The sequence below is a fragment of the Limanda limanda genome, chromosome 8 (assembly GCF_963576545.1).
Source record: "Limanda limanda chromosome 8, fLimLim1.1, whole genome shotgun sequence".
Taxonomy (NCBI): domain Eukaryota; kingdom Metazoa; phylum Chordata; class Actinopteri; order Pleuronectiformes; family Pleuronectidae; genus Limanda; species Limanda limanda.
In genome coordinates, this window is record NC_083643.1 from 17,947,232 (window position 1) to 17,968,094 (window position 20,863).

Below are 20,863 nucleotides of genomic sequence, written 5' to 3' on the forward strand. Positions count from 1 at the left end.
ATTTAGTTTGACATTAAGTCTTATTTTAGATAATGAATGTAATTTAGGATAATTGAGAACTCATTTAACAGAAATTATGAGACATCCATCTGATGTCTTGTTGCTTGAGCGTAACCATCCACATGTGTTTTGGAGGAGCTTACAAAATGTTCATCCTGTGTATGCACATCCTCCTTTGGCAGATGCAACCTCATAGCTTGAAATTTGCCATAACTTTGGTGGGAAGTAGCAGGGAAAACTATTGTTAACATAATATATATATATATAATATTTGAGAGTGATAAACGTTCTCTGACATTACCTGCGTGGTTCAGTAAAATGACCAGGTGAAACAATTATCCCTGTTATGTTTATTCAATATTTTGTTAATCATATTTTTCAATTTATGTTGTCTGCGTATGCTATGCTAGAGTTCATACAAATTATGCTTTTAATGTTCATTCTTTGTGCAGTTTTAATGTACTGTTTTTTTACACATTTTTTCTTTGCTGTTGCTGCTGCAATGTTTACATCTTCTACTTGCTTACCTTGGCTGTTCTATTCTTACCGTATGTTGTTCACGCTTATAATGGATTTTCATGCAGGAGGGGAAAAAAATCAATACACTAGCGTATTCAAGGTGAAATCAATCTTAACACCACAATAAGACCAAGAGCCGAGGGTGGATCCTATAACCACATTTTATTATTTGGCTCATCAGTAAACAAAACCATCCTTCATGTTTCAATACTTGAAATGTCTAAGAGGTGTAGCAGAGGAGAATGATTTGATCGTGAATGAGACTAATCACCCATGCAGAAAATCTGCCATTTCTGACAAATATCTCGGTCTTACAGTTTAATGAGAAAATTGATTTTGTCATGAGGCAAATTATATATTAAAAGTTTTCAGAGCATTAAGCAATGCTATCGTCTTTCTTATAAAACTGTAAATATGCAGTAGAAATAAAACATGTGCAGCCAGTTCAAGAAAAAAACACAAGGACGGTCATTTAAAATGCCATTTATGTCACTGACTTTTCAAGAACCTAATACAAATGCATACACTTAATGTACATTTTCACCGCCTAAAACCACAGAGGCTACAGCCACTACTGCAATAAACATCACCACACGATTAGAAAAAAGTATCAGAAGTCGGCTTTCAAGCTTGGGAGGGGTCATGAAGAACCACAAACTCACACATGCTCACAAACTAGTTCAAACACATTCAAAGAGAGCATTCAGTATGTACACACACACACATGCACGCACACGCACATACACACACACGCACACACAGAGAGCTTATATAATACAACATTAAAGGAGTGGCTGTAAAAAAGGCGTGTGGAGGAGGGAGTGTGTTACAGTTTACAGTATGTAAGGGAAAAGGGGTAACAGCCAACAAAGTGTACATAAAACATGTACATTTTTTTTTTACAATTAAGCCAACTTTACTTAATATAAATATTCTTCTTCCAAAAGTCAGTGCAGTGCCTTCTGCTCAGGCTTCACCTGGTCCTCATGCCCGGTCAACTTTACAGCCAGTCTGTGATAGACCTGGTCCACAAATCACTGTTTCCACTTTTCACAGAAATCTTTTTACATCAGTTGTGTCTCTGATCTCCCACTTTTCTCTACGGTTTGTGTGTATTTATGTTTTTGTTTTTTTTGTCACCCAGTACCTCAAAAGTCCAGCTGTGAAGTACAAGAGTTTGTGAGTTGGGTTTTTCTACCTATTAGCCAATAGAAAAAAAGATCAACAAATTTACAAGTGTCCATTGTGTGTTGTTTCTCCTGAAATCCCTTTTTTTTTTTTTAAAGAAATGAGTTCACAGACGGAGCAGCTTTACTGGATTCCCCTGAAGAGACACATCGCAAAGACCATGGCGAAGAGCTGAGGAAAAAAGAAAAAGTAAATCAGAACAGCAGAGAAAAAAGTCACACATTGTTTTTAACAAAATCATTTACGTTTCGTTACGTTATGTTTCAGTATTCTGATTATGACTCATGTCAACATTATATCCTACTACTTTTTGACACTAGAACCCAGGATATGTGTCATCGAGCAGTTGGCAAATGTCATATGATGATGTTGCAAAAAATTATAAAAACTCTAATAGGATATTATAGTGCAATTAAGACGTACACATTCCTAAATAATGTGACAAAGATCGGGACACTCCACATGTCTTGATTCAATTATTGCTTGTTCTCAGCATGACGTTGTTCAGTTTAAGTTAATCAGAAAATGCTGCTGTGCTGTGTCTCATTCACACTTTTGCTTTAATCAGGCAAATATCAGAATGTATGCATTGTTTTCTCCGTCAAAGGATTTATAACACAAGTCAAGTCACATCCTTATAATAATTATATACAGTTCACCTAAAAAAAATATAAAATGCCTCATTTAAACCCTGGATGAATTCCATCAAAGCTTTGTTCCAGGAGAGAGACAGGGACATAAGATGATAACGTTCAATTTGATAAGGATGAGAGCTTGACTTACACCACGATATGTATTTGACTGTAAAACGAGACATACATGTGTGTATATTATTTCAAATTACTGACAGTATATTACAATACCAAAATAAAAACTCCATAATAATAACCATTTGTAAAAAAAAAAATATGAAAGCAGCCCAGTTAAATCCTGTAACACCAAGTCTCACCACTAGGTGGAGAGCTTGCCACACAAAGACCTTTAGGAAAACACTACACACAGAGAAATCTTCAGCCTAATGCAGAATTCCTCATTTCTGAAATGAACATCCTCATTACTGGAAAGACAGAGAAAGCAGCACGTATGATGGTTGGACTGTAATGAAAAATCCTTCATACCTCGATGGTCAGAACCACGATGGCGAGCGCTCCGGCCACATAGATGTACAGCTCAAAGTAGTCCACCACTGCGGAGTAACAACCCTGCGGCACACACACAAACACACGGTGCTCAGCAGAGAATCAATGGGCTTTAAACTTGTAGAATTACAGAGACAATTAAAGTAACATCACAGCTTTAATTGAGTGAGGCTTCGAACAAAAGGCCTGTGTTGAATGAGTGGGAAGCGGGGCCTCCAGCCTCACTGCCTTTTAATGAGGCTTCTTTGTGTGAATGACAGAGACACACATTGTGGATATCTCACATTGTTCTAGTGGCTTGAAAAACGACAGGTGGGGAGTGCACTAAAAAAGAAACATCCTATCAGTTTTCACAGTAATTACATTTCTCCCCGAGACTTTCTTTGGGCTGATGTGGGTGTAGGTGTATAACTGTGATGCAAACCTTATCTCACACATTCATTTGCCTACAATCCTGCAGTTGTGCACACTCGTATGCTCGACCGTAATTCAAATTTACATATTTAGAAATACACACATCTGTAAAAATGTGAACACGTGATGCATACATACACTGGTAATCCACACTTTATCACAAAGAAAGATGGTCTATGACAACCAAAAGGCTAATCACCCATGGAGAAGTCAGCTAGACCCTGGATGTCAACCCTCAACTGTCTCCTGCTCTAATTAAGCCTGGAGGTGGTTTGGCAGGAGGGAGAGAGAGAGAGAGAGAGGGAGAGAGAGAGAGAGAGAGAGAGATAGCGAGAGAGAGAGGTTGACACGGTGGATGTCAGAAGTTACCTTGTTATTGCGGAACATCATATTGCCTGATAAGCACTGCTCCTGGCTGATATAGGCCACCTCCCCGGTCTGACTGGAACGCTGGCAGCAGGCTTCTGGCACCATATGATTTTGGTTGATCAGCCTGAACAGGCTGTCTTTAAAGTCCTCTGGGCTGTTCACCCCACAGCAGTCAAACTGAAGAGAAGCAGAGAGGAGAGAATAGGAGAAGACACCCTTAATGCTGGATCACCTCAAAGTTGTCAAACTGAGGAGAGGAGAGACTGGTGGGAATCCACCATTATTGCAGAGCTGCATTGCAATGCAGTGGTTGGCAGTGATGCTTTACAGCAAAAAGGCTCTGAATTCAATCGCAGATCTGATCACAAGTGGTCAGTGTTAATTATGTTTGTTTAAATGCATCCTGAGCAAGTATCCTGTGACAAACTGTGATCTGATCCCACTTCCTCACTATATGTGCAAATGTTTGGATCATTGTGACACTGCAGCAGGTCAGAAGACGTCAGGTGAGGAGGTGGTCATTCTTATGTGGCCAAAGACACATTTGCATTCACAAGGATATGGCCACATGTGTCCCAGACCAGCTCCCGATGTGGCTGTATTGATCACATCTCTGTTCAGACATGAAGTTAGCGCTGACAACTTGATCAGATCTCTCAGGATGGATATTTATTTGTTACGACAGAAAGGTCCCAGTCTTCCTGTGTGCAGGCGTTAGCGTGGTCTCCCTGTGTGTGTTTTCTCCAGGTACTCGGGCTTCAGTCCAGGGACATGTAGTTAAGGATTAATGAAGCGACTATAAATTGCCAGTAGGTGTGAGTGTGAATTGTTTATTGTCTCTACATGTAAGCCTTGCGAGTTACTGACCTGTCCAGCTTTTCCCCCCCGCCTGTCGCCCAGTGTCAGCTAGAATAGTCCCCAGCCCCTTAGTGACCCTTAAAGTATCAACCACCTAACTAATGGATGGACCCTTATTGCTGAGTGCCTCTTTGTGCACTGGCCTGTGTTCCACTGTGTGTGCGCAACAATCCAGAAGATTGACCTAAATGTCTGGGATTTTATCTATAAAATATATCCCCTCCACGCCGGCCTCATCAACTACGGTGAGTGAGCTGTTCGCCGTGTGTGCTGCGGCCTTACTGTAGACATGATGGCGTTCCATGTGGAGGTGAAGACGTCAGTGTTGTTGTAGCCCTGGTAATGTCTCTTCAGCTCCTTGGTGAAGTACTCCCTGGTCAGCTGCAGCAAAACAGACAGAAAGAGGTTAGTGTCACCATAAAAATTATATCTGTTTCTTTTAAAGTCGGAGCATATCACTGGGACACGAGGGCTCTGTGTCATTTTAATGACAGACTACTACATATGAGAAAACTGTTGTATGAAGCCTTTTTGTCAGCGGTCAAGCTGGATAATGCAAATGCCAGGTTTTGGAAGGGGAATAAAGAAACCAGGACATTTCTGCTTCTGCTGCATCAATTCTGATCCGTTTTTAAACCAGGACATCCTGTCTGACAATGTTATCAGAATCTGGAGCAGTCTAATATCTTCACATTAAAATCAGACGGCATACCAGTGTTTTTTAAATGTGGCTAAACCCATTAAAAAAGTCTATAGACTCCTTTCCCATAGCCAGAAGAGGAGTTTGCCTTTTTCGGCTTTTTGTTCCCCCGTGAGTTTGATGTCAAGAACGCACACAAACGTTCTAGCGGCTGTCTAAGCACCAATGCTCGCAAGTTCAATACACGTCATAAATTCATACAGAAAAAGTGCAAGCTCAACGTCTAGACGAAATAAGAAGGAACAAGGAAAAATTAGCACTTTCACCCAGGTGTCATGTTACCATTACAGCCGATCGGAGATGATAAAAACCTGTCTCTACTGCAGAGCCATTTAACCCAGGACTGAATGCCAATCATACAGATTCCCATTGGAGACAAAAGCCAGATTAAAGGTTGTTGTTTTTTTAACCAATAAAGGGGCTTCAGAGTTGTTAAAGCAGAACGTGTCACAATAAATACACAAGATTAAGATTTTAAGCAGAAATTCCAGATTTAATGATTCTGATCCTCTGTGCCATGGACATATTTTAGCATTAAATATTGACTGCTGCTGATCAAAGTTGGAATAAATACTGTGGCAACTCACATGTTCCCGGAATATGAAGGCCAGGATGGCAGCAGCCAGCTCTGCTAAGAAGATGAGGAGGATGAGCATGAAGAACTGCAATCAAACCAAAAAAAGGCACAAAAAAGGGAGAGTCAGAAAAGGTGGATGAGTATCAGGAAACACTGCATGTCTGTCACAAAAACAAAATCACACTCCACTGGCTTTGGAGGCTTCACTCAACATTAACTATGTATGAGGTTTGAGGCACGAAGGCAAATATGGGAGCATTTTGCTCTTTAGACTTTCTGTTTCAAGCATGACAGTCCAAAAAACTGACAGACGGAATAATCAACACACACGCACAAAAACAAGATCAGTGACAGGAACACGTTTCAAATTTGTCGGCCAACTCACAAAGAGGAGCAGACACTTGTTTTCGCGGATGGCTCCGCAGCAGCCCAGGAAGCCCAGGAGGAACAGCATGCCTCCCATGCCCAGGATGATGTAGACGCCGGTGAACAACAGCGGATTGGCTGCCACGATTTCCCTGAACCCTGTGGGGTCCACCAGTACCCACACTCCCACTCCCAGGAGGAACGAGCCCCCTAGCTGATGGAGGGAAAGAAGACGCTTGTTAGGCCGAAAAAACAGAAACTGGCTGCATTTTTAGAAATTAATTGGAACTCAAAGGACGGCTCGGCGTCCCCAGTGGCACATGAAACATTCAACAAGATGTCGTATGATGGGAAAATAAAGTTGTGCTTATCTTAAAAAGGACAAGATAAGAAATCTGAGAGTAAGGTGAGAGCAGAGATAAGAGGCTGGGTATCTGCACAGCCACGATGGGGTCGGGTGGAGATATCAACTCTGCTTCAACTAACCCCCCCAACCTGCTAAAGCACTGCAGTCTCAATCCTCTTTCGTCCTCCCTTTCATCTGCAGCCACTGTGGGGTGACTTATGTAATTAAGAAAATAAGGTATTCAGGAAGGGGGGGGGTCTGAGCTTTTTTACCACAATCCCCTCCTTCCTGTCACAGAGAGACCTGGACTCCTGCAAATTACTATCAGCTCAGGGGAAGAGGCCGTGCTATGAGGAGAGGAGGGAGCCATTTTGAAAGCTCATTCATTGGGTTTAAAAAAAATACTGTCCTGTAACATTCGTGTGAAATGGACACAGAAACATTAAAGAACGGGAAAGTGAACCTGTGGTTTTTACCGAGCGATGCAAACGGCCGGGTTTGTTCTTTGCTCTGCTGAATGCATTATCACCTCCCTCTTGAACTACTGCATCCGAGCAGAGTCTCTAACTGGTCTGGTTGCGCTTAATAAAGCAGGAAAAGAGACAAACCGTCTTCACTCAGACCCCCCCCCCCCTTTCAAAGGCTCAGACTAACAGGATTACCCTTGATTGTCTGATCAAGACTGATAAAGTCAGGTGCCAGTCACAAACTCCACATGGCACAGGGAGCCTCAGATGTGTGTCAGCACACGAAAATCTAATCAAAAGAGAATTTGATAGAATCCAGATTGCCTCCGTCTAATGAAATGCAAATGTGGCTCCATTAGTCAGTGGCGCAGGGGGGGCAGCCGGAGAGCCATCTTAAATCATTAGGCCTGACACTAACTTCAGAGATGGCAGAATCAAGTGACTTCGGGGGGGGGGGGGAGCCACGAGAAATACTTACGAAGATGAGGAAGTTGAAGACAAACATGAGGTACTTGATGCAGCTGAGACAGTCGCCCTCCATGGTCGTCCCGCGCGCGGAAGCCTCTCCCTGCCCCTGGGAGAGAACAACAGGAAAAAAAACATGACGGTTAATGAATCCAGCTCACCGGAAACTCGTTCTCCTGCACTGGAAAAGGCATTTCGATGAAAACTGCAGAGGAAATACAACTCTGCAAAAAAAACAAACACCTGCTCACTTTTTAATGAGTTCTGCCAGTCAAACGTACAATACACACACACACACACACGCCCGTCATTCATTCAGCCCCAATTCCAGCAGTAAATCCTTGTATTATCCCCTCAGACTCAGCGTACCAGGTATAAGTTCTCAACAATCCCTGAGTAACTACAACGTCGGTCGACTGAGCGTCAACCCAACCTGACACGGCTCATCCTTTCACACACTGGGACGACTTTTAATATCTTAAAACGCACACTCACAGTCAAAAAGACAGATTCTTTATCCTCACTTCTTATCTTTGGACAGATGGGTGATCTCAGAGCATTTTAAAGATACGGCTCCTTGTGCATTTACTGAGGACGCGTGGTCTTTACTACGGAGTTTCTTCTTCTTCTTAATGTAATGAGACGCAGGAGCCCTCTGCTCCCATCAGGCAGCTCTCTATCTGACATAAACACACTTTACCTGATGAAAGGCCCGCCCTGGAAGCACTCCTGCTTAATGAAGAAGGCCGCCCTCGCATTAGGAGACAACACTGGTGTCTCCTGTATCCCTGACCCTGTGTACCTATATATCTGAGGCACCACAAAGTCCTTCACGGAAGCATTTTGTTTAACATTTTAATCTAACAAGCTGCAGATATATATATATAAAAAAAAAAACATTCTCCATCTCAGGATTTATCTCTCCACATTCTGCACAAGCTGAAGTGGAAAACATCTGTGGGAGCAGCTATAATTGCAGTCTCGGGGAAAGAAGAAAATTAATTATTTGGCAGAAAGGAACCGGCACTCTTTGCTTTATAGTGTGATTATTAATTTGCTCTCTCATAGTGATAGCGGGGATTGAGACATGGGTAACAAGCAAGATTAAAAAGGGATTTCTCCGAGGAATTATAAATAGATTCACAAGCCGAGGCAACACCTCCAAAGTGGGAAAGAAAAGTTAAACGGCTTTCTTTCACGTCTTTTGTCTGGACTTGGCTGCACGTCCGTCAGATGTAATCTTATAATCTTCAGGCGGTCTTTCCTCTGCGTGATGCCTGTCAGACGGCTCCTCTGGGTGATCTCTCTGCTTCTCTGAGGCAGCGGTGAAACCCAGGTTAGGATTGACGCCGGCTTTGATTCCCGTCCGTCTCTGCTGTCGCTCAAACGGGATTCAGCCTTGACCCCTTCACCCTCACTGCACACAATCCAGTCAGGTGAAATAAACCGTGAACTCGCTGACGCCAAATTGCGTATTTGACACAGAAATAAAGGCAATAACGTATCCTTGTCTTCTGATGTTTTTCACCCTGCTCTTTATTTCTTTTGCTTTTCCCCCACCTCGCTGTAGGCTTGTGTAAGTTGCCATGACAATAAAATTGAACAATACTCGAGATGTGAAGGCAGCCTTTGTCTGCCGTGGGAGCGAGCTAATGAAGAATGAGAACATTTCCTCCCCACGCCAGCCCAGGGGCTTATTATTCCTTTTTTCCTCTCCTCCTTTTCCTCCCCAGACCCGGTGAAATTGATTTAGAGCTATGGTTAAACACTGCCTCTAAATCATAATGATATGCTCGGGTATTGATCACCCTCCGAGTGGGGCTCTGAGAGCGGCCCGAAAGCCTCAACGCCCGAGATGGGTTTTAATTAACCCCTCCCTTGCCTGAGCCTCACTGGCCTAATGAGGGCACAGGAGGTCTTAATTGAGATTTGCATACATTACATTCTCACAGAAAAGCGCCGGGAAAAGGGTTTCTCATCACCCTGTGCTCGGCGCTGTCAGTCCCGAGCCCCGGTGAAGAGCTGTATTTATTGGAGCAGAGGATAAGGAGGTGGAACGAGGATGGGGGGAGGAAAAAGGGGTGGGTTGGAAAAACTCTCCGGTCTCGGCTCACATCTCATTCTCCAAACAAAAATGTCTGATTTCTCTTCCAGCTTTGCCCTTTTATCTCTTTTTTTTTTTGTACTCTTCGCTCCCGTCTCAGGGGTCAGAGCAGCTATCAGATCCGCAGCCAATTTTCTTCTATGCGTTCAAATACATTGGGTGCGTTTGAATAGAGTGGGACTGTGCAGGCTTGCGAATAACCAGCCCCGTGGTGCAAAGCAGCAATCGTATAAATCAAACTGCACAGGAACCCCAGAGAAAGTGCAGCGTAAACAAACCGGCCTTTCCCATGACTCCCTCGGGATCGCAGGTCTTCATCGATCACAGCCCAGTCGTGGACATCAGACCACTAAGGGCTCTGTGAATATTCTGCATATAGGGGGGAAAACGTGGTTCACACCCCGGGAGCCGCAAGTTTACAACAACGTGCGACATATTACCTCCAGATTTACAGGCAGATCCTCCTCAGGTGTGCAGCCTGCCAGGAGGATAAGGACTTGGGTGCTGCTGTGTTTGGACAGAGGAGCAAACAACGTGACACATTGAGCAGCGAGCGCTTTCCCTCGCAGCCATGTGTGTCATGTTTGTTTACGCCTGTTTTCACTGCAGACAATGTGTTTGCAGGCAGGCAAATAATGTATGTATGGCCTCAATCTGACAATCTAAGTGGCAGGCGGTGCCCCGAGGTATTCGATAAATGCCAGCTCCATGCACGTCGGCGGCAGGGTCTCCCGTTGCTGACATCACAAAATGCCACGCAGCTCCTGTTTAGTCTCGCTGAAGTCGGATCCACAGCCAGCTTTGGACCGCGGAGCCTGGCATGGTTATGTTTGATAGCAGATTAATGAGAACTGATGCTAACTCAACTTCACAGTGCCAACAGAAGCTGGAGCCCTGTAATGAGGGCAAACTCGGTCTGACCTACATTCTTCTCTGTGCGAGGATGAGGGAATTCTGAGACACACTGCTACAGGCCTTTACTCAGAAAACCAGAGGTCTGTTTGGCCAACGTCTACACAACCAACCGTGATGGCCATGTCAACCCAGTGTAATTAAAAGATAAGGAAGACATAGGCCCACATTGACAACGCTCCATATCGGAATAGCGCACCCTTGGGTGGTTCTCCTTGAAGTTGACACTCTCGGCACGATTAATGAAGTGAGCCCATATTCCCCCTGCTCCGGCGCCTGGACAAATCGAACAGCCGCGACAAGGACACCCCTCCACCCCCCCCCCAGTACCAGGCAGTTCACCTCATCCTGAGCGTGAGCCTGCGTAACAAATATTCATTAATACCCAAACCCCCGGTGAGATTATAAGGGCTGCAGCTTGACCCCTTTAAATGTCATTGACCCCCTAAATGATCGTGTGTAATTGAACCCTGGGGACGGAGCAAATCATCCTCCGTCCCCCTGATGCAGCCGGGGCAGGTGGGTGTTTCCGGCTACTGTATGCCACTCTCAAGCTCTCTCCAGAGTGTGCTAATACTCCCCGGCGGTGACACTGAGCGACCACACGTGTGCCACATCACCTTTTATCTCAATTAAAAACCCATTTCGATGTTTCTCGATGAATTTCTAAATCAGCCGCAGCAAGCAAACACCCCAAAATACCAAATAAGGATGGGATCCTGTGGCAGTGAGGGAGGCTCCCCTGAGGGACACCATGTCCCTTAATGAACCTCCAATTAGGAGCGAATGAGCCCAGGGCTGTGCTGTTACACTAAGGAGCTTTGAAATGTACCGAATGCTAACCAGCTATAGCAGAGTACGCTGCTTTTAGAGGGCATACAGCTCGCAGACAACAGGGAACAGCGACAGAGAGACGGTGTATGAAAGTAGCTCAAAGGCAACCAAGCACAGATCGTGAGTGTGTGGGTGGAGCTCAAGCAGAGAGCATCTAAACTCAGGCGGGTTTGGGGAAGTTCAGGAAACTGTGATGTATGTATGTTGTATGGATGCATGAGCCATTGTTGTGAGGGTCCTATTGCAGCTAGGCCTCTTTTCCACCGGTCAAAAAACCAACCAACATCTGGCTTCTGTTTTCAATGAGAATGCAGACACAGGTTTTTATCTGCTCCGATTGTCAGTAATGGAAACACGACACCCAGCTGAACGCGGAAATTTGGCAAGACGGCGAGGTGAGAGAGCGCCTCAGCTTTTGGAGCGTTTGTTGGACGCACCAGGGGAAAACACTGAGAGAAAAAAAGACACTCCTCTACTTGCAATGCAAAAGGACACGATCGCCTTGTTTTTTACCCATGTTTAAAAAAACCACTAATTTCGGTTTAAAAGAGGTATTAGATACTCAGGAGGAGGCAAACACGTTCTCTCTCCCCTCAGGCAAACTCAGCTTAATGAGTTTTTTTACCGTACACTCGCAGGATTGATGAACATTATCAGCGTCCGCACATTACAGGCATTGTTAGTTTCGCACAAACAAAAAAGAAAAAAACAAGCAGACCTTCGCTGATTAATTTGCTTCGCCTCGCAAAGCCATTCATCATTTAAACGCATTGTTCCAATATATGTGCTTTGAATCTAAAGCGGTTTCTTATCCGAGCATGTGAGTGGCGCCCCCCCCCCCCCCAACCCGCTTAGTTGGTAAATGAGATAGTGTGAATCCCTCTGACCAGGCAGCTGACACACTCCTGAACAACAGGCTGATTAACTCTGGAGAAAGCTCCCGGAATGAACAAATGCACAGTCAGAGACGCACTGACCATGTGTTGTCAACAGCACTGCAGGCCACATTCTTGACATCCCGACTGGGCACACATCCAGCTGCTGGTTCAGTATGAACAGTTGCTCACACTCCTACGGTGAAATCGATTCTGCGGTTCCTTATGCAAGAAGCACGGGAGGGGGGGAGAGGGCACTGGCATCTTCAAACTCAAGCAAGAGGGCATGTGATTGAGATGAGGATATTTTTTGGGTTTTATTTTGAACACCACTGTGTGTGTGTGTGTGTGATCCTCGCCCTCTCAAAGCAGAGATTCTCCCTTAATTGTGTCGGCACCTCTATCCGGCCGAGTGAAGATACAAACTGGCTGCACAGAGCCGGATCGATACCAGGCCCAGGCACATGGTCAATGATGCATTGATCCCCCGGAGTTCCAGCTCTCAGTGCGCTACTTGTCTGCTAGTGAGGGCATGTGGCAGCAGCAACACAATGAGCACATAAACACTTCTTCACAGACGCCTGTTAGGACTCAGCTCGGGCTTTTCCCACGGGGCGTTTCAGAGGATGACACATTGCTTTTCACAAGAAATGATTTACATCTCGATTCAAAATAAATGCTTGCTAATTGCTGTGATGACAACTTGGGCAGAATTCTTTCCTAACATTTTCTAGTTCTGCCCCCTGGTCATATTCTTCCTTCTGTTCACTTCCTCTAATCTCAGCCAAAATCGTATTGTTACGTCAGAGTCACGAGAATCAATATCAGCTCCTTGGTTTTCAAAAAACTTCTGAAAAATCAAATCAATAATCTCACAAACTACGCTCTGACCAGCGTTTGACCCTCAGGCGAGAGACTATTAAAATTAAGGCACGATTTTAAATGCCGGTTGAGTCCTGGTTTCTGTCAAATTTCCGTCAAATTTCCATATAAAGAGCGTTTACATCACAGATGGCCTCAGTAGAAATAAACAAAAGGGAGATCTGAGGAAAGCCAACACTTTCAGCCTCAGGGGAAGAAACACAAACTCACATGGACACACGAGTGCTCACTCAATTCTGATAAAAAAATGGAAGAGAAAATTGGAAAAGATTCTAATTGAATTGTTGCCCTCTAATGGGTCAAATACGACATTTTGTGAAATCCATTGGGGAGTTTTTAGCACATGTTGGAATCTGTCCAGGCCTCCGCTGAGGACCCTGGTCTCCACGGCAACCCGGATATAGGGTAAGAGTGGCCTTTGTCTGCGGAGTGGTGTTTGGAATCTCCACTTAGCACTAGTTCCTGTTGCAAAACAAAGGGGAGCGGAGCCAGGCACTTTACGACAGGGGGACAGCCTGGCCAGCCATTTGTGTAATGAGCGATCACTCACACCCTGTCGTGAAGCCATATGTTAGTTAGCATACAGCCAGTCGCCCTATGTAGAGGAGCAGAGAACTGGTTGATCACTTACTGACTTACTTACTATTACAACACACACACACACACACACACAGTTGTCACTTTATATTAGTGAGGACACTCATTAATATAATGCATTCCCTAGCCCATTACCCTAACCTTAACCAATTGCCTTACCGTAACCTAAACCTAAACCTAATTCTAACCCTAACCCTAAAACCAAGTCTTAACACTCAAACAATCCTTTGAATTTGTGAGGACCAGTGATGGTTTTGTCATTCTGAAACAAAATTGCCCCTCATAACATGTGAACCTGAACCTTCACACACTCAGCAAACAGCAATAACAACAGTGTAACCAGTGTAACGGACTTGGTTCTACAGGCCACAGCTACCATGATTATGCAAAAACTACTCAATAGACTTCCATGAAATCGTGTGTGTGTTGGGAGGGGGGAGGGGGGGGGGGTGGCATGACCCAAGGATGAACTTATTACATTTTGGAGAATATAAATCAGGGAGCGCATCTAGGATTTCTCTTTTCACTTTCTTTAACATGGTAGGATAGGGGGTTGGCCTTCTAGTTTTGAAAACAAAAGATAAACCGACTTCCTGTTTATTTATCAAAAAACTTTGAGGTTAATTCAGGTTTATACGCCCTAGGTCCTATTTTTATCTATATTTGACTAAATCAATCTCACTTCAGTATCACACAATCCTACTCCGCAGAGGGAATTTCCTCAGTGGCCGTTGTAGATGTAAAGATTTCCATTTCCCTCTCATGAGTGCATTTTGCCTACTTCTGTTTCTAAGATACAAAAAAAAAATGAAATTTCATTCTCAACTTCGGAGCCAACATGAACAAGAACTGGGCAAAATCTCAAATGTTCAATCTGCTGAAGAAGATTTAAAACGATCAAGAGCTCTAGAACAGAGAATAGACGGAAGGTTCTAACTACAGGTGTGAGTGCACTCGAAACGCACTGAGATCAGATGTCACAGACCACATTCTGAGGTGGTCTGGGCCACATATGGCCACATTCCTTTGGCAGTGTGGACGGAAATGTGTCCTGGGGCACATTGAGTGAATGTCTGCACAGCTGACTTATTCTGTGTAAGAGGAAATATTTACGAAACTCATTCAGTTGCTTCTCAGATCATGTAAAATCAGCTTTTACCACAGCATCTGAAATTCTTAACAAGCCCACAGTTTAAGGGAGGGACATTAGAGGAGTAAATCGAACTATCTTGAGCCCTTTAGTTTGCCTGGAACACACTGTGTATAAGATCCAGTTGAATCGTTAATTTCAGACAGATTAGGCACATGAAGTATGTTGTGGCCTCCTGCTGGTTTAAAAACTACAACACATTAGTTCTGCTGGTGTACTTGTTTATTTGCATACTGAGCAGGGAAGTGAGATCCCATCACAAGCGTTCACTCGGGACACGTGTGGATGATACTAACAGTGTTAGATTTGTCCACCACTTTCTTTAATTAAGCATTATGGGGCATCAACAAAAATGCTAATTCAATTTTATTTGAGGCTAAAACTGACAGTGAACACCCAACATTTTCTATTATGTCAGTCTGTAAACTGTATTGGATTTGGTTAATACCTGACAGATAATAATGTTGAAATGTTGCCTCTCTTTTTTTCCTCCAAATATCTTGTTTGTTTTTGAAAAAATGACTGGACAGATTACTACAAAACTGAGAGGAAGGAGTATGAGTATGTGACATGAGTCAGGAAAAACCCATTACATTTTCTTTACATTGCAAAAGGGGAAACCAAAGAAAATAATTCTTGGTTCCTCTACGAAAAAAGATCTCGTGAATTTAAATGTGGAGTCACAAGGGGACTGTTGGGCCTTGGTGGAAGGGTGCACTCTACTAAGTGTTCTAGTAAAAACTAAAACTGGTATGGTTGTTCTTCTGCTCGTGCTTCTTACACAATCTGGTTTGTTTTATTTTGTCAATAATATAATGTCCACAGATCTCACTATCTTCTTATTATAATCAGGGAAAAAAATGAACAAAACTCACAAAACAAGACCCAAAAACTTATAAACTAGTTATATGTATTTATGTATATATAGTTCGAAAATTGAGAATGGTTCTAGAATATAATCGTACATGTCACTTGCACGTGTCTATTTGTCTGGTCGGCTGCTTTTGCGGTTATGTGCTTTGACCGATTACCGCTGACGTGTCTGACTCCAAACTCCCCTTTAACCTCTCAATCTATACATGTCTGCTGCTCGGCCGTGTCTGGAATACTAATGTTACGAATGCCAATGAAAATCAGAAGCTAACAAAGCCCAGTGCTGGGCCTGCTGTGATGGGAAAGGAACAAAAGCACTTGTCTGCCCCTTCGCCGAACCAGCTCCACGCACCATGCAGCTCCGCGCCTCCCGCGTTGACAGTGACAATGGCTTTGCACCTGTGCTGTCAGCATCTTACTGAAAAGAGTCTGTCAACAAGCTCTTTCTGCCATTTCTCTCGCTGATTTAACACGTGTCCGCCGGTGCAGAATCCCGGCTGCATTCGGTGGAAATCACTCACGGCAACTCCCCCCACGTTACAGATGCGCAGGGAAAACTGAGGGTAAAAAATACGTTTCACAGAGGAATACGTGCTGAAGATAAATGTGTTTTTTTTTTTAATCCGAGGGCCCTTTGTGCTTGGATGAAATGACATACCATCTGTATCTGCTGGTGCCTCCTCTTTGTTCAGACGGAGCCGATGACTTCTCTCTGTTTTCTCTCCTCTCCTGTTTTCATGGGCTGTTGGACAGAAGCACAAGGGAAGAAGAAGCAGGGGTCAGGACTGAGCTAATGAGATTAAAAAAAAACAGTGCGGCACCGGCGAGGAGAGAGAGAAGTGGCACATTTGTGATGGTATGAGTAATTCATTTAAGCAGAATAAGAGTGGGTGCGAGAAAAACACAGAAAATAAAATTGTAGGACACTTAAAATGACAGAGTTGGCATTTATTATGCATGAAGCGCTCGCTCCCAGCAGTGAGCTAATATAAGACTGCAACAGTGTTTTATCTGTGTGAATATTTCACTTCGCAGCTGGAAGGCAAAATGCACAAGGACAGAATAAAGAAGGAAAAAAAAGTATCGCCTTCACTCGCAGGCCCGTGTGCTGCAGGTACGATGCTAAACCTAAAGAAGGTTTTAAGAATGTGCGTGTCCCTTCTCGCGCAGCTAATTATCATTTATTAGAAGCTGCGAAACACCGGCCTCCTCATACAGCTACTGACGTGACCTTGATGAGCATCTGAAGTCATGCATTATTCACTTGAAGTAGACTCCCTTGCTTTCTTACCATACCTACTGGCCTGTAATAAACATCTCCAGCCGAGAGTGTCTAATGAGCATAAAAGCCTGAAAACTTTTTTCTTTCGGAACTGTTTTGCCACAAGTGTCTTCCAGATGAAAATGGCCACGTCGCAATAAGAGCTAATTAAACCGCTGGTATTCCAGCTTCTATATACGTGCAAAAAGAGTCAGCAGATCAGTTTTGACTGACAATACTTTGGAGCCGGTTTCAAAGCACTGGCACTGACAACCGCGGCATCACAATGTGGCGAGGGCTGTCTGCGGAGGCATGAACAATATGCAGCTCCTGCCACGATACACGGCAAAATACAGGCAGGTTTTTTTCTCTGCCGGGGATGGAGAATGTCTCAGGAGTATTCTGGCTGATGGAGCGTCATCCCGCCGACACACCATATTGCCAGCAGACATCAGATTCACAGGGACGGTGAGGCCGACTGACAGCGGTAGCCGCACACCCCCTCCCACCTCCCCCACACAGAATACACAGCGCTGATTATATCTAGAGGAAAGGCAATCAAAGTCCGAGTGAGGAAACTGGAGAAAAAAAAAATGGGAGAAGTGGAGAGATGCACTGGAATGATACCCTCCCTTATCTCAACAGCCTTGAATTCAGACACTGCAGAGAACATGCACAGGGAATCAATAACATCTTCACAGCGGCTGCACACGCTAGTGAGCAGAACCACGTGCAGCTCAGTGAAGAAGTCATTTACTTTACATATTCTCCGTATGACCGAGTGAACACATCCCAGGCAAATTACACGACTGCAACAGTCTTTAATTTAGCGTCGGTCCGTAACAACAGCAGCATCATCATATCTGTGATCTGGTGCTGAGCAGCGAAGTGGTCACATTTGCTCCTGAAGCCTGTTGCAGATGTGACTCTCCTGAAGCGCTGTTTAGAGAGCTATTAGCCAGCGAAGAGCAACAGTGCTGAGGGTCTGCATTATGTTTTTGGTTTCCATGGAGCTCTTTTCACGGGAAAAAGCGGCGCCGCCAATAGGATCGCACAGCCTCATTGAATCAGTTATGGGGGCTGAGGAGAGACGTCAGCGGCGACGGCTGAGAAGGCTCAACAATAGGACAAACGCTCGAGGGGGACTAGAAAGGCCAGGCCACTGAGGGTCCAACAAAGCGGGGGAGCGACTCAACACTAGAGAAAAGGTTTCATCTCCATCCACTCAGCGGCTCGGGCTTTTAAAAAATCTCTCTCGCCAACTTGTCATTGACATTTAAGCTCACGAGGCATTGTGGGCAATTTAAACATCAATGCCGCCTCTCAATGATTAGCCTCTGCTGATATTTCAGGCTCTGACAATATTATTGCATCACTAACATCCATCCACTATGCAAGAGAGAAGCTCATTACAAATTATGCCCTTCTACTAACAGGATGTACAGTTCAATTCACAATAGAGACGGCAGAGGAAACTGCAGCAGCCATAAAGCAATGAGAGGTATTGACGGCGCCAGTACACTCCAACAGAGGTTCCTGTCGAATGAGTGGATTCATCCATATGTGTTATTTAAAAATGCATCCCTGTTGCTATGTTTCATCTTGCAGTCCACACTACTCTTTCCCAGCACCGAAAACTGAGAACTGAAAAACACAGCCGACCTCATTTTAGTTTTGGAAACTCCAGGTCTTCTTTCATTTCCTGAGGCAAAACTTTACTTTCAGTCAAGCCTATTTAAGACGTGAACTCTTCACTTACATTTTCCAGACTTCGCTTTTCACACATGACAAACGAAGCAAGAGAATTTCCCATATCAGACACGTTCGACGTATTAATTTCGCTACTGAATTCACTTCCCTGTTTATGGCACACAACAAAAATCTTTCAAACATCTTTTGAAAACTTCATATGCATCTTCTATTTGTATGGCAACTGGAGATATGTGTATTCTTTTTGTTTTTTCAGTAGAACCATCATCAACACGCCCACTCGCTTGCTATGAATTTTCACATTATCCTGCTCTATACTCACATGAGCTCACTCTGACATTGTAATGGGAGGCTGGCAGGAAAAGCTCAGGAAAATGTACGGAGCAACTGATATTTGCGTTCTCACAAACAGCCCCTCAGGAAAATTTCAGTAAGTTCATTGTCTGAAAGCAAGTGAGGTGTGAGCAGGACTGCTTGTGCCACCGCCATTTCTAAGATTCTTGGATCTTGCCTCCTCTGTCACTGTGAGCATTTCTCCTTTGTCTGTGTCCGTTCACCACAGGGTTAACACTTTTTCCTGTTATCGAAAGAACAGGTACGATTCAAGCCTTTAACGTATATGTGTACTATTGGCTATAGGGACTCATTTGTGTTCCATAAGTCACCTCATCCTGCCATTGAGACGGGCAACCTTGGCTATGATGTCAGAGGTCACACAACAGCAGGTAGTCTGACCAGCGACACTTCCTCCTGGGGACAGGAAGGGGACAGGAAAATGAGGGAGGAAGTGACCATTCCTCCATCTACATCTCGCAGCTGGGTGTGACCACAATTTCTCAGCCGCGTTGACGGAAGCAAACCTCTGAGATTTAGAGGCAACTCAATATTTACAGAGCATAACCTATGAGGCCTTTAAAGCTCTGTATCAAACCGTCATAAACACAGTTAATAAAAAGGGAAAAATCTACAGCTCCGGATGTCAGCGCTGCTCTTTGATCTGCAGCCAGCGTCTGACAGAGTCCATATACATCAAGTTCTAATATTATAAAAAATGGGAACGAGGGCAATTGCCAGCTGCCATATATCTCCCGAGCTTCCGTTTTAATGAGGGCAATGCTGCGGCAGAATTATCGCCTCATCCCATTTGGATTTATTGATCTCCCAGTGTGAGTCAACCATAAGAGATAAAGATAAACTACCAGGATGGAGAAACAATCCCCGCTCTGATCAGAGGGCATCGCTCAGCTAATCACTCTCCTCTCCTCTCCCCGGCCACAGCCAAGCCACGGCGTTCTTTGTTCTGCACGCCACAGTAGGTGCACACTCTGCATTCGCTCATTTGAAATACACAATTATTCCAGCATAAAAAATGCAGATTGAACTCATTACGCAGTCCCCTATTTTCTCAGTGTTAAATGATTCGCGGTAGATGGACCCCTGAGAAGAATGCAGTCCCTGGAAACGTGTTGGACGGGAGCTGTTGTGATGCTGATGAAAGCTGACACTGTCCATCGCCTTGGTAAATCGGAGGCAAACATTGGCCAGGCCTGGTCTCCGAGCGGCAGGTTCCTCCGACAGCCGCCCTGCATCTCTCACCTCTGCAAACATGTCGAAATCAAAGACCAGGGGCAAAGTGTCGGCGTTCACCGACTCTGTGAAACGTCTGCAGCCTGCTACTATAATTGCACAACACCGACGGCTCACTGGTGACACCCTAACGAAGAACAGAAACAAAACTACTTGTTGTTATTTTTTTTTAACCCATGCCTGTCTAAAATTTACTAACTGCCTTGCACACCACCATACTTTCCCTCCACTTCCCAGGACCCCAAGGCTAGCCCCCTGTCTCCGAGGAGCCAGGGGCCCGGGGGGGCATCACTACGCCGCTTTGAAGTCGGGCGATTAAAGAGGAAAGACCTGTCGAATTGGGATGATGGGGCTAAGGTTGGGAGAGGGGGAGGATCAGCGCGAGGGACAGGAAGGGCTGTGAATACTGAGAGCTCAGGGCCCCACGGGACACAATTAAGAGCAAGGCTTTTTTAGCGAGGGTTACAAAAACACAGTGAGGATACCAGCAGAGCGGCCTTCGGAGCCAAGGTAAGAGTTCATTACTACACACACAGAGGGGGCTGGGGCTGTTAAACTCTCCCCAGTTTGTTCGCCAATTCCCCCCCCCCCCCCTTCAGGACAAGCGAGCTGACGAGCCGCAGCATGATAACCACTTCTATCCCAGTTAAATCCTAAAGCCCAGTAAAGC

At 44.6% G+C, this 20,863-nt stretch overlaps 1 protein-coding gene across 1 annotated transcript in view; it reads right to left on the minus strand.

The window, feature by feature from the left end:
• Nucleotides 1–986: 986 nt before the first annotated feature.
• The window catches only part of tspan18b (tetraspanin 18b), a 38,803-nt gene continuing 18,926 nt past the window's right edge, over nucleotides 987–20,863 (minus strand). The window contains exons 2-9 of the mRNA XM_061076691.1: nucleotides 16,294–16,377; nucleotides 7,422–7,517; nucleotides 6,150–6,344; nucleotides 5,775–5,849; nucleotides 4,770–4,868; nucleotides 3,630–3,806; nucleotides 2,826–2,909; nucleotides 987–1,878 (exon numbers count right to left, since the gene is read on the minus strand). Coding sequence (XP_060932674.1) covers nucleotides 1,831–1,878; nucleotides 2,826–2,909; nucleotides 3,630–3,806; nucleotides 4,770–4,868; nucleotides 5,775–5,849; nucleotides 6,150–6,344; nucleotides 7,422–7,517; nucleotides 16,294–16,296 — 777 coding nt within the window. The 5' untranslated portion in view covers nucleotides 16,297–16,377 and the 3' untranslated portion in view covers nucleotides 987–1,830. The remainder of the gene's footprint in view (nucleotides 1,879–2,825; nucleotides 2,910–3,629; nucleotides 3,807–4,769; nucleotides 4,869–5,774; nucleotides 5,850–6,149; nucleotides 6,345–7,421; nucleotides 7,518–16,293; nucleotides 16,378–20,863) is intronic.